The sequence below is a fragment of the Crocodylus siamensis genome, chromosome 4, assembly GCF_052110815.1.
Source record: "Crocodylus siamensis isolate JL-2025a chromosome 4, ASM5211081v1, whole genome shotgun sequence".
Classification (NCBI taxonomy): domain Eukaryota; kingdom Metazoa; phylum Chordata; order Crocodylia; family Crocodylidae; genus Crocodylus; species Crocodylus siamensis.
The window spans coordinates 140,812,534-140,825,772 of NC_143398.1; the positions used below are offsets into that span (position 1 = coordinate 140,812,534).

General features: G+C 45.5%; 1 protein-coding gene across 1 annotated transcript; it reads left to right on the plus strand.

Moving 5' to 3' along the window:
- The first annotated feature begins 3,880 nt into the window (after nucleotides 1-3,880).
- LOC149866598 (natural killer cells antigen CD94-like) lies at nucleotides 3,881-12,851 on the plus strand. The gene is made up of 6 exons (XM_090041623.1): nucleotides 3,881-4,001; nucleotides 4,449-4,571; nucleotides 6,113-6,229; nucleotides 9,651-9,802; nucleotides 11,910-12,016; nucleotides 12,689-12,851. Exons 1-6 carry the CDS (start codon nucleotides 3,881-3,883, stop codon nucleotides 12,849-12,851), a joined length of 783 nt encoding a protein of 260 aa, XP_089897749.1.
- Nucleotides 12,852-13,239: the final 388 nt, after the last annotated feature.

The following is a 13,239-nucleotide window of genomic DNA, read 5'->3' on the forward strand; positions in this document are numbered from 1 at the left end:
AAATTTCCAAGACTGGAGCTTCAAGGCTTTACCTTAAGGAAACTGATTCATCAAACTGGGAGACCCCTGTTTAGAGGTCTTAATGGTTGGAGTCATACTCATTGCATCAGAGCCACCAAGTTTTCAAAATTCAGGCTTTAAACAGCTGTGCTAAATTTAGGTTAATGCTATAGGCCTAAACTTTGTTACTTTAACTCAAAGATGAAAGTATCTTTACTCTTAGTGTACAGGGTCTTCTCAAAAGAGCTGCCAATGAAACTTCAGCACTGTTTCAATCAGAATATATTTTTCTTAACTTGTGCAGTCCACCTTCTATTGGACAATAAGAGGACAGAGATGTCAGACTGCCACCAAAAGGATTTCCTGTAAGGGATTTGATCAGATAGGACACAGAAAAAGCAGTTTCAGACCTCCACCCTCTTCCTAAATAATTACAGATACAAGCAAAGTTATTGGACCTCAATGGTTTTGTGGTTTTTATAAATAAAATCTTACTATTGGGAAAATGTGTTTGGGTTTTTTGATTCACAAAATGGGTAAAATGTAATTAATTGGATGTATAACTTTGGTTTTATTTCTGTGTAACATTCAATTTAAACCATACTTAAGATACTTAAAGGCTGCAATCTTATCCCCTCTCAGTTCTCTCTTCTTTAGACTAAATAAACCCAGTTCCTTCAGCCTGTCCTCAGACATCATAGCATATGTCCCAGCTCCCTGATCATTTTTGTTTGCCTCTGCTGGACTCTCTCCAACTTGTTATACTTTTTCTAATGGGGAACCCAAAACTGGACACAGTACTCCAGATGTGGCCTCACCAGTGCAGAATAGAGCAGGATAATTACTTCCCTCAATCTGCTGGCAATGCTTCTACTAATGCAGCACAGTATGCTGTTAGCCTTCTTGGCAACAAGAGCACACGGTTGTCTCATGTCCAGCTTATTGTCTACTGTAATCCCCAGGTTCTCTTCTGCAGAGCTGCTGCTTAGACCCATGGACTTGTACACAACCAGCTTTTCTAACCCATTCTTTCACCACTGAAGGCTCCTCACCTTCTCCCCAAGCTGTGCTACCCTGTTCAGTAGTCTGGGAGCTGAACTTGCCTGTGAAGATGGAGGTAAAAAAAACATTATGTACTTCAGTCTTTTCCACATCATCTGTCATTAAGTTACCTCCCCCATTCAATAAGGGACCCACACTTTCCCTGACCTTCCTCTTGTTGCTAACATACTTGTAGAAACCCTTCTTGATACCCTTCACATCTCTTGCTAGCTGCAACTCCAATTGCACTTTGGCCTTTCTGACTTCATCCCTGCAAGCCCGAGCAATATTCTTATACTTTTCCCTAGTTGCTTATCCAAGCTACCACTTGTTGTAAACTTCCTTTTTCTGTTTAAACTCGTGAAAGAGTTCTCTGCTAAGACAAACTGTTTTTTTACAACATTTGCTATTCGTTCTGCACATCAGGATCATTTATTCCTATGCCTTCAATAAGGTTTTTTAATATACAGCCAACTCTCCTGCACTCCTTTCCCCCTCAGACTGGTGTCCCAGGGGAGCCTGCTCATCAGTTACCTGAGGGAGTCAAAGTCTGTTTTTCTGACGTCCAGGGTCCTTACTCTGCTGCTCGCCTTCCTTCCTTTTGTCAGGATCCTGAGCTCAATCATCTTGTGGTCACTGCTGCCCAAGTTGCCATCCACTATACTACATACCCCACCAAGTCTTCCCTGTTTGCGAGCAGCAGGTCAAGAAGAGCACAGCCCCTAGTTGGCCGCTCCAGTGCTTCTACAAGGAAGTTGTCTCCAACACTCTCCAAAAGCTTCCTGGGTTACCTGTGCACTGTTGTATTGCCCTCACAGTAGACATGAGGGTGATTGAAGTGTCCCAGGAGAACGAGGGCCTGTGATCTGGAAATTTCTGCTAGCTGCTTCAAGACAGCCCCATCTACCATTTCCTCCTGATCAGGTGGTCTATAGCAGACCCCCACCACAACATCCCCCTGGTTGCTGTCCCCTCTAACCTTAACCCAGAGACTTTCTACAGACCCATTTACAGCTTCATACTGGAGCTCTGAGCTATCGTATGGTTCTTTTACACAGAGCACAACTCCTACTCCTCCTCTTCTCCCCTGCCTGTCCTTCCTGAACAGTTTGTACCCATCCATGACAGTGCTCCAGTCATACGAGCTGGGTCTCTGTTAATTCAATTACATAATCCACATAACATCATCTAATATTTGGAATAACAGTATGAAATCAAAAAAAGTAAAATTGAAGACATGCTAGAAACATTGTAACGGGTGAGGGGCTGTGCAGTAGCATCCTGAACATACTGGTAATAACAATATCTCTGGAGGTATTTAAAAATGAAAAGGAAGACTGGATGGAAGGCTTGATGTTGTAAGTGCCATCAGATCCTGTTACTTTTAATGGGGGTCAAAGGTACTGAGAAACGTAAAGAGACTATTCAGCAATTTGCAAGTCCGTTCTAACCATGTTCACAACAATCTTGCACTGGCAGTGGATGCAGGTACATTTTAGCTTGGTTTGCAACAGTGAAGGTGAACAAATTACACAGGATTAAAAGAATTCAGAACTAAAAATAGTAGTGCTTTAAGAATGCTAAACCCCTGAAGTGCAGTAGCTATTTGGAGTACTGCTGTTTGTAGACAGTGAAAGTAGATGATCTTTTTTTCGTTTTTTAATGCAATTGGATTTAATGAAACATACAATTCAAAGGCAGAAAAGACTGCTTGGACACTTATAATTTGGCCTTTACCCCTTGTACACATAAACATATCCCTCAGATCACTAAATTATTCCCCAAAATAAATTGTTTTCTGGGTAAATTTTAGAAAGAATAATGGAATATACTTCCTGGCACCATTGTTTATTTAAATATAAATCTTGTGTCCTTTTTATTATGTCTTACAAATCTGTTACTGCCTGAATGTAACTGGTCAAAATATCTAGTAACTTCCTGGAAAATTAAGGGAACTTCAGAGAACATCATATTGGATTTTGACTTACAGGGTCAGCTTCTGTTCTGTTTGATGCCTACATGTGCTCCTGTTCCACGCTACTCAATTTCTGGAAGAAAAAGTTAAAGTAAAAGACAGATGCATCCTCCTCTGGCTCACTGCTTTGTGTTACCAACACACTGCAAGATGAAAGTGTTTTCACATTTTTTCAGCAATGGAATAAGATTTCATGTAGGTGCCTAAATCCACTTTGGTGCTAATGGATGGAATAAAATATGGTCCACTGTGACTATTACTTTTCATACTGCAATGCTTCTCAGCTCAAACCAATATTAGGGTGCTGTTGTGCTAGACACTATGTGAACCAGAGACACCAAATACATGGAGGCCCAAGGGCCCTGGCTCCCTTCAGGTAGAGGGCTGTCACCTGAAATGTGTGAAACTTTCCACATGTCCATCATCTTAGGCCTCCCCTGGCAAAAATAAAAGTCGACACCTATAGTATGAACACACTGCATGATACTACCCTACCATTGAGAAGTTTGCAATCAAAACCATTTCAACTAATATAAAAATGGTTAAGCTGTTTCATTTTCGTATCTGTTTTTTTGTGAGACTCAAAGGTACCAAAATACAATGTCACTGTTTATATTTTAAATAGATGGAAGTTTACAGAAGGAGAGAAATAAGGAGACTCCCATAATGATCTCAACATGACCTTTCTTTCTATGTTTCTGTTCCTCCTGCTGAAGGCTGTTGTAATATGGAATCAATCATGGGAGCATCCTTTCATTGCTCCCCTGCAGTGAGGAATGCCTTATCGATCCACTGATTTTTCATTAAATAGCACTGTCCATCACTGTCCACTAAAACACTTTCCACATTTGCTATTCTCCAGAAATGAGCAACAAGGAGGTGATTTACACAGATGTGAGATTTCAGTCTTCTTCACAGGAGAGGAGGAGCCAAAGATCTCAGAAGTCTGAAAAGAACCAACAACCTCAGAACAATGAGAGCAAAGGTACTGTAATGAGTGTTACCAAGAGGCTACCCTGAATTCACTTCTACTGCTCATAGCCAAGCTTCTTCCCCTACTCTAAGAACCAAACACTGTATTTTTGGAATGCAAAGGGGGAAAAATATCTCTGCAATGTTACCATGTTACTGAGAAACCTGCAGCATCTAAGATGTTGGTCACAGAAGTTTGGAAATAGAACTCATTGCTTTAGAAGTTAGGAACAAGACATCTTTGCACATAACCATACTCAAGCAATAAAGCTGGTGTAAGCGTTCACACCTGGTCAAGTGGGTGATATCCATATGTGAATGAAACTCCCTCTTAAGTTGTAGTCTAACCCAGCTACCCAGAACAGAGGCTCACTTTTCTTATTTTTACTTATTGACCCATTGATTTACTAGTTTTCCATTGCTGTCCACTAAGACCATTTCCATATTTGCTGTTCTTCAGAAATGGGTGAAGAGGAGGTGACTTACATGGACATGAGATTTCGCTCTTCTTCACAGGAGAGGAGGAGCCAAAGACCTCAGAAATCTGAGAAAGACCAAAAGCCTCAGAACTGCGAGAGCAAAGGTAGTGTAATGTGTGTCACCAAGAGGCTACCCTGAATTCTCTTCTACTGTTCATAACCAAGCTTCTTCCTGTACCCAAAGAACCTAACACTGTATTTTTGGAATGCAAAGGGGAAAGAAAATTATCTCTGCAATGTTGCCTAGTACCATGTTACTGAACATAATTGACAGGTGCCTCCTGAGACTGGGAGGGCACCATGGCAGTGAGCAGCAAGCAGGGACCACCCACAGATGCCAGCAGTGGTGGGGGAGGGGCGGGTGGCAAGCAGCAACCACCCACAGAAGCCAGCAGTGGCTTCAGCAGTGGGCAGTTCCTGCCTCCCCCACAACCCGTGTTCCCCCTACACATCACCTATGTTACTAAGAAACCTGCAGTGTCTAGGATGTTAGTCACAGAAGTTTGGAAATAGAACTCACTGCTCTAGCAGTTAGGAAAAGTACCTCTTTGAGCATCCATCATAATAAAGCAGTAAATCTGGTGTGGGTTTTCACACTTGGTTAAGTAGGTGATTTTTGTATGTAAGTGCAATTCCACCTTCAGCTGCAGTCTGGGCCAGACACCAAGGTTCCCTCTAAGGTCCGTGCGTGCATGGCCATGTACAGCTAAAAGTGTGGCCGTGCACAGCCTTTTCAAAGCCGTGCACCAGGAGAAGCTGGAGCCAGAGCCTGATAGGGGCTCCACCAGCTCTGGGGAAGTGCTCTGCCTCCCCGCATCAGGGCCAGGGTGTGAAGCACTTTCCTGGAGCTGGCAGAGTCCATGCCAGACCCCCACCACAGCCTCCATCCCTGCCTTGCCTTACCTTGGGGAGGAGGTTCCACTGGCTCCGGGACACTGCTCCACTCCCCAGCGCGGTCTCCAGGGGCATGTCCCACAGTGTCCCGGAGCTGGTGGAGCCTCACTCGGGGCATGCAGCGGCTCCTCCCCGAGGTGAGGCAAGGCAGAGATGGAGGCTGGGGCGGGGGGGATGACATGGGTTCAGCCGGCTCCAGGGAAGTGCTCCACTCCCCAGCCCTAGTGCAGGGGAGTGGAGCACTTCCCCAGAGCTGGCAGAGCCCACACCAGGCCCTGGCCCCTGGCCCCTGGCCTCCAGCTCCAGGCCCTGGCCCCTAGCTCCAGCCCCTGGCCCCAGCCTCCAACCACCGGCTCCAGCCCCTGGCTCCAGCCACTGGCCCTGGCTTCAGCCCCTGGCCACCGGCTCCCAGCTCTAGCCCCTGGTCTCTGGCCCCCAGCTCCCAGCTCCAGCCCCTGGCCCCTGGCTCCCAGCCCCTGGCCCCCAGCTCCAGCTCCAGCCCCTGGCCTCTGGCCCCTGGCTCCAGCCTCTGGCCACCAGCTCCATCCCCTGGCCCCCAGCTCCCAGCTCCAGCCTCCGGCCTCTGGCCCTAGCCCTTGGCCTCCAGCCCTCAGCCCCCTTCGGTAAGTGTCCCATGCCAGACCAAGGTGGCACACTACAGACCAAGGCAGCACGGTCATGGACCACTGCTTCTTAGAGGGAACATTGCCAGACACCCAGAATGGGTTCACTTCGCTTATCTTTATGCCAGTTTTGTCCTTCTTAGGTTCTCCTGCTCCATCCAATCCCTGGAGGAGACTTATTACTGGAATTCTGGGAATTCTCTGCCTAATACTACTGGTAACAGCAGTAGTCTTAGTCGCCATATGTGAGTATTCTGTAGGAATAAAAGTAGGGGCCTTATGTACTCTTCTATGAATCCATTTTTGTTTCAATGTGTCTTCACTGCTATTGTTCTAATGTAAGGAAGTTGTAAATCAGGCCCTAACAGTTTTATAACTTTTATAGACATTTCAGGAAAGTTTTTCTATTCATATTTAGCAATAAGAGTTAAAACTCCTGAATTTTTTTAAAGGCATACTGGAAAATATAACAAAAGTAATCACTGTTAAAAAATCCATTTCACAAGGACATAGAGCCATATCATGATTCCAGTTCCATTTCCTTCATATGCAAAAAAACTATTTCAACTTGTTCTGGTTTAATTGGCACAATACATTGTGCTGTTATGGTGAATACAAGTTCTCCAGGATTCCAACATATATAATAAAAGCTAAGGAAACTGTACCTATCAGGAAAACGTGACCCTGCACCAGAGAATAACTCACTATCAAAAAGCATAAACCATCACCAGAGGTAAATATTTTGGTGGAATTTAATGTGTTGTTTAGCTCCCGCTTGGTTGATTAAAAAAATGATATACAAAATGTCTAATAGTATCACTGTATCACATAATATTGCAAACTGTAAGTCTCAATAACATCCCGATTTTAAAATGTTGAGTGAAGGCAATAGGAAAAGTTAGAAAATCATTGTTCTACTGACTCTACTCTTGAAACAAAGAGAACCCAAGCTCATCTGATCCTCATGTACTTACTCAGTGGCTCAAGCAAGAAAATACACAATCTTTATTCATTTTACTCAGCTACTCTGTGCCAGGTAGGAAGGGATGAGTGAGAGCTCCCCACACCGGCACTCTGCTGCTGCTTGTATTGTGGGGACCAAGACGAGAAACAAATAAAAAAAATAGTACATGGCGACCTTTACTTAGCTGCGGCCACAAAGCCTGCCAGCTGTCAAGGAGATTGGTGCAGGGGAGGTCTGGGCTCTGGGGCCCTGCACCTCTGGCTGCTAACAGGCAAAACTCATGACATGGGTGCTTGTGGGACTGTGTGTGTGTTCAGGTGCACCCTTCCTGATGCTGGGGCCTCTGCACAACATGGTAGCGTGCCCCCCGTGAGGTCTCCTACTCCCCTACAGCCTTGGGTCGGTCCACCACTGTAAATGACGGCAGGGCAAAATAACTTAGCTGGCTCAACACCACTAGCACCAGCAGCATCAAAGGCACCCAGATGGAACTGTCACAGCCTTTCTTTTTATAAAGGAATTAACAGCAAGAAGTAAAGATGTTGTGTTGGATATATGTTACTCGCGGTGTGTGTGATGGCTTATCTTGTGTTTTCATGTTTATATGTATTTTATGAAAAAGACAAAATAGTTAGAAAAGTATATCTTAGGAAGTTTTGGGGTTGAAAAATCCTTTGTCAGGCTGAGGAAGTACCTGCAGTTGGTGTGTCTCCTGGTCCTGGATGGAAGCAATAGTAAAGAAGCCAGAAGCTGGCCTGGCACGTGATGCAGGCAAGAAAGCCAGTCAGTGAAAATAGAAATGCAGGCATCACAGGGTGAGGGACAGGCTGGGGCTGGTGGGGGAAGTGGGATGTAGCATTGCAGGTAAAAGTGCAGAGGTACCTGGGGAGTTAGATGTCCAAGTTTTGCCAGCCTGCGGCCAGGGGTGAAAAGCCCCAGAACCCAGACTCATGCCGCAGTTTTCACCCCCTGTGCCTTAACACACACAGTGTCACCTACGTCATGAGTTTTGCTTGTTGGCAGTTTGTGGTGCAGTTTCCCAAAAACCCCTGGACCCATCTACTTGAACTTTGGCAGGCTTTGTGGCCTCTGCAAGAGTTACCATCCCTGCAGTTTTCACCCCACTGTGGCTTAACACACACACGTGACATGAGTTTTGCTTTCAGGACTTAGAGGTGCAGTTTCCCAGAAACTCCTGCACCTGTCTCCTTGAAACTTGGCAGGCTTTGTGACCTCAGCAGATGCTACTAACCCTGCACATTTCATCCAAATCAGCTGAAAAAAGAACAGACTTATAGATATTTAATTGATTCCCCATTATACCCTGTAGCTGAATCTCCAAATTGTCAAATATTTTCTGAATCAATTTGGAAGCTCCGAATCAATTTAGAAAGCCTAAAACTTCTAGCAATTCGATTTGGATTTGTAGATTTGGCCTCTGAATTGTCCAAATCATCCTCAAATCCAAATCGTGATCCAAAGCTTTGCACAGCCCTGGTATCTAAGTGGACTTAGGGACCTAAGCACAATTCCATTTCACACTGCCCTTGTCCCTAAAAATCCTTTCTAGCGTTTATGTAACACACTGTCATCTTACTCATAAGACTGCATCACAAAAAGACAGCAAGAAGGCATGCAACCCATCCATATTTTCATTAGCTTTTGCAGGAAATCAGGCAGTGTGGAATAGAATCATGTTTATGTACCTACATCCATGCATGCAGTGAGTGGGTGAAATAGGATTTGGTCTTTAATGCTCCACTTACGTGGGGTGTGGGAACAAAAATGAGTTGGACCAACATCAGTCAGCTGGAATGTCTCCAACTCTGCAGCTATGGAAGACAGAAATGCTTTTCCAGTGACACAAAGAAGTACTTCTGTCTATTCTGGAGGGGTGTAGAATTAGTCATAGCCAATGGAGATGTTGAAGCAGTTTCTGAGGACCTGACTATGAGAAATCTAACCGTGCCAATGTCTGTCAACAACTAAACCACACACATACACTCTGCAGAATGGAGATTGTAGTGTACAGCTTCCAAAGTACAAGCCTGTATCAGGCAGCAGAGGTATGAGGAATCTCTCTTTGCAGCAAGGCTCTTTCAGGGAGGACAGGAATCAGTCAAAAGCAAGCTGTACTACACAACTAGGGGTGGGCAAGAGAGGCACCCAACCCAGGCATCAATTTAGGAGGGGAACTGGAATTGCCCCCCTGACCCTGCAGGGTCTGTGCTCCAGCAGCTTACCCATGCCAGAAATTCCAGAATGGTCCCCAGCTGCTGCTGCTGCTGCTTTCAGAGCAACAGCTGGGGCTGTCAGATTGTATGGCTGTGGCATCAGGAGCAGCTTGGCTAGAAATTTTTTTAGGAGTTGCCAGCATGGGTAAGAGTGTAGGTCCCTGCACCCATGCACCCCGCAGCTCTTGGAATTGCATGTGTTTCCCCCCCACAACCCCCAACTCGTGGAACCCGCCCACACTCCCTGGGTCTCACTCATGAACCATGTACCCTGACAGGGTTTGCTCTAAGGTGTGAACTCTGCTTGTTATGCACTGCAGGTGTGTCAATTTTTCTTCAATTCAACACAAGGGGTGCATGCATAAGTCATGAAATGACACCTGTTCTAGCCATCTGGGATCATGTTGCACACATCAGCGCACAAATGAAGTTCTCAAAAGAGTTTAACTGTCTTTTTTTTTTCTCAAGGGGATACAACCAGTGCATGTCCAAAGGAATGGAAACCACATGGACACTTCTGTTACATCTTCACTAATGACTGGAAATCCTGGCAAGAGAGTAAAGATTATTGTACTTCTTTGGACTCCAAACTCCTTGACATCAAAAATAAGGAAGAACTGGTGAGCTCTTTGCCTTTGCTCCCCAGAACAGGCCTCAGAGTTTGTGGCTGAGGCTGCAATTAAAACTTTTGGCAATGCCCTCTTTCAGGGTGTAGCCAGTAGGGCTGTGCGAAATGGCAGCATTCCGTTTTGCCCAGTGCAGTGTTTCAAGCGTTTTGATGGAACAGCATTTCATTTTCAATTGTGTTTCGATTCAAAACAGCTGTTCCATTTTTTTCCATCAAAGAAGGGTCAAAATGGCAAAACTGTTAAGACGTTTCACCCATAGGATATAATGGGGAAAGACAAAACTGCCTATAACTTTGTCATTTCTGGCTTGATTTGTGTGAAACATGCAGGAATGGTAGCCCTTCTGAGGCTACAAAGCCTGCCAAGTTTCAAGGAAATAGGTGCAGGGGGTTCAGGGAAATTATACCCCAAAATCATGAAAGCAAAACTCATGTCACATGTATGTGTTAAGCCACAGCAGTGTCAAAACTGCAGGCATGCTATCCCCTTCTCAGGCCACAAAGCCTGCCAAGTTTCAAGGAGATAGGTGCAGGGGTTTGGGGGAAACTGCATCTCAAGCTGCGGACAAGCAAAACTCATGACATGGGTGACCCTGTGTATGTTAAGGTGCAGCAGGGTGAAAACTGCAGGCCTGCTAGATCCTGCTGTGGCCATGAAGCCTGACAGCTGTTAAGGAGATAGGTGCAGGGGGGTTCTGGGGTCCTGTACCTCTAGCTGCTGACAGGCAAAACTTGTGACATGGGTGCTTGTGCTAGCTACCTACTGGGTTACGCAATCAATCATGATTCACTCAGAGACCAGCTCAATACACAGTAGCTAGGGAGGATAATGAGTTAATCAGCAAGGATTAACACCTACAAAACCACAGACTAAGGAGAGGAAAGAATCAATACAGAGCCAGGAACTGCTTCTGCCCCAAGACAGAGACAGTCAGTTGCACAAGCACCCATGTCATGAGTTTTGCCTGTCAGCAGTTAGGCAGAACCCCCCTGCACGCATCTCCTTAACAGCTGGCAGGTTTCATGGCTGCAGCAAGGGCTAGCAGGCCGGCAGCTTTCACCCTGCTGCACATTAACACACGCACTGTCACCGATGTCATGAGTTTTACTTGTCCGTAGTTTGAGGTAGTTTCCTCCAAATCCCTGCACCTATCTCTTTGAAATTTGGCAGGATTTGTGGCCTGAGAAGAGGCTACCATGTCTGCAGTTTTGATCTCTCTGTGGCTTAACACATACGCGTGACACAAGTTTTGCTTAAAAAACTTTGGGGTGCAGTTTCCCTGATCCCTTCACCTATATCCTTGAAACATGGCAGTCTTCACGCACTCAAAAGAAGCTACCAAACCTGCAAGATTAATCCAGATCAGGCAATAAATGATAAAGTTATAGGCTTTTTTGTCCTTCCCCATTATAGCCTATGGGCAAAACAGTGAAACATTTTGACTTGCCTTCTTTTGTTTCGAGGCTGTTTAAACTATATCTGTTCCCTTTCAGTTTTGATGTTTTAACCTTGAAATGGGTCAAAACAGCATCAAAACAAAACTGGCAGTGAAATTTCACACAGCTCTGGCAGCCAGGTTCTGCCCCCCATGGTGGCAGCAGATCAGGAATAGCTCACCCAAGGATTAGGGGTGAGTTAGCAAGATGATTCTTTAGGTGCATCCCAACATCATACATTTCTTTTCCATGGCCGGTGCGTGAACCTGGGGGGAAATCTTTCTATTTTTCCTTCCCAAGGTCTGGACCACAGTTAGTGGTTCCCTCCACACATGCTGAGGGTGGGTCAAGGTGTGGTTCTTTGGGTGACTCCCAACATCATACATTCCCTTTCTATAGCGAACATGGGGGAAAATCTTTATGTTTTTCCTTCCTAATGTCTGGAGCCCAGTTACTGATTCCCCCTGTAGGATCTGAAGGTAACCACAGGCAGTGCCCTCATTGGGAAAGATGAGCTGAAGTTGACCTAAGAGAAGATAAAAGAATGAAGTTACAACAAAAACACTCTTGAGCAACAGCAGACTTCGAAATACTCACACAAGTGGAAGAAAAGGTACAAAGGGTGAACTGAGGTGAACTGAATTGGCTTTGTTCCCATTCAGGAGTTCTTCAGATCACTAGCACATGTTCCCCACTGGATTGGACTATCTCGTCAGGCAGGCAGTGAGTCCTGGCTGTGGGAGGATGGCACTGCTCTCTCCAAAGACCTGTAAGTCCCTTGTGTCATGAGGAAATATTTGCTTTTATTTGAGCTAATAGTGCACTTTCCACCATCAGTGGGTTGAATAATGCTGCTTTATATCATAGCCCTCCCATGAGAAATGTGGAGGTAAATGGCCCTAAACAAGAATAGAGAGAGAGTCTGCCATAGGGAACAGATGGGCCAGAGAAGAGAGAGGATCCTCTCTATACACCCCAGTGGGGAAAGGCACATGAGATTTCCTCCAGCCAGGAGGGGCACTTTGCTGTGTCTGGCATCTCTTTCCCACAGTGGTTTTTAGTATTTTTCCTCCTATTATTCCTCAGTGCTGGTCAAAGGAAGGAACTTGCAATCTCTGGTCTGTGAGAGGGTGAGTGAGACCCATTTGAGAGGGTTGCTGGGAAACGGCCATGGGCAGGTAGAGCCAGGACTTCTGCAAGTCATGAATGGTGTGTCCTGACTGGATGCTGGCAGAGCTGTGCCAGGAAACTGACCTGCTCTGTCTAGGTTTTGCCAGTGATTTTTGAACCTGAGTTTCATGAAGGACAGACTCATTTGCAAATTGCTTTAGACATGACATATACTTGAAAAGCCAGCCCAGCAGCCAATCCCCCAAGAAGCACCACTGCTGAGGACTGGAGGTGGGATTAGCAGGCAGTAATACATATCTCTCCATCCTAGGTTTTCAGTAGCCCAAGACACAACCCCAGGGTGCTGTGTACTTCTCTCTAAAGTAGAAGCCAAATGCATTTCTTGTGAGGAGCCGTTCTCCTGGATTTGCAGGAAGGAGGCTGTGCATCCAGAACCTGCTGCTCTGGTAGCAGGAAAGAAGAAAAGCCGCTAGAATATATTCCTGCTCCATTCCAAGTCCTGCCCACATCCACAGCCCAAAGGTCCTCATTGTCACCAATTTAACATTCACTGCTGCCACCAGTGTCAGTTGCTCTAAACGCTTAGCTGTGGCCGTGGGAAACGCTGATGAGTTGTGGGAAGAAGATGGGACTTGATTATTGTCCTTCATTTGATAAATCAGTTGACTTGAGGAGGGAGCAGTCAGTCTGAACAGCCAGTCCCAAGCTGCAATCTGGTTAGCTGTATGAAGCTGGAAGGCCTTTTCTGTTGTTATAGTACACCTTAATATTTCTAGGGCCACTTGCCTTAAGAAAGTGGTTTTCAACCTGTGGTCTGTGGACTCCTGGGGTCCACAGACTGTGTAACAGGTCCACACGTGA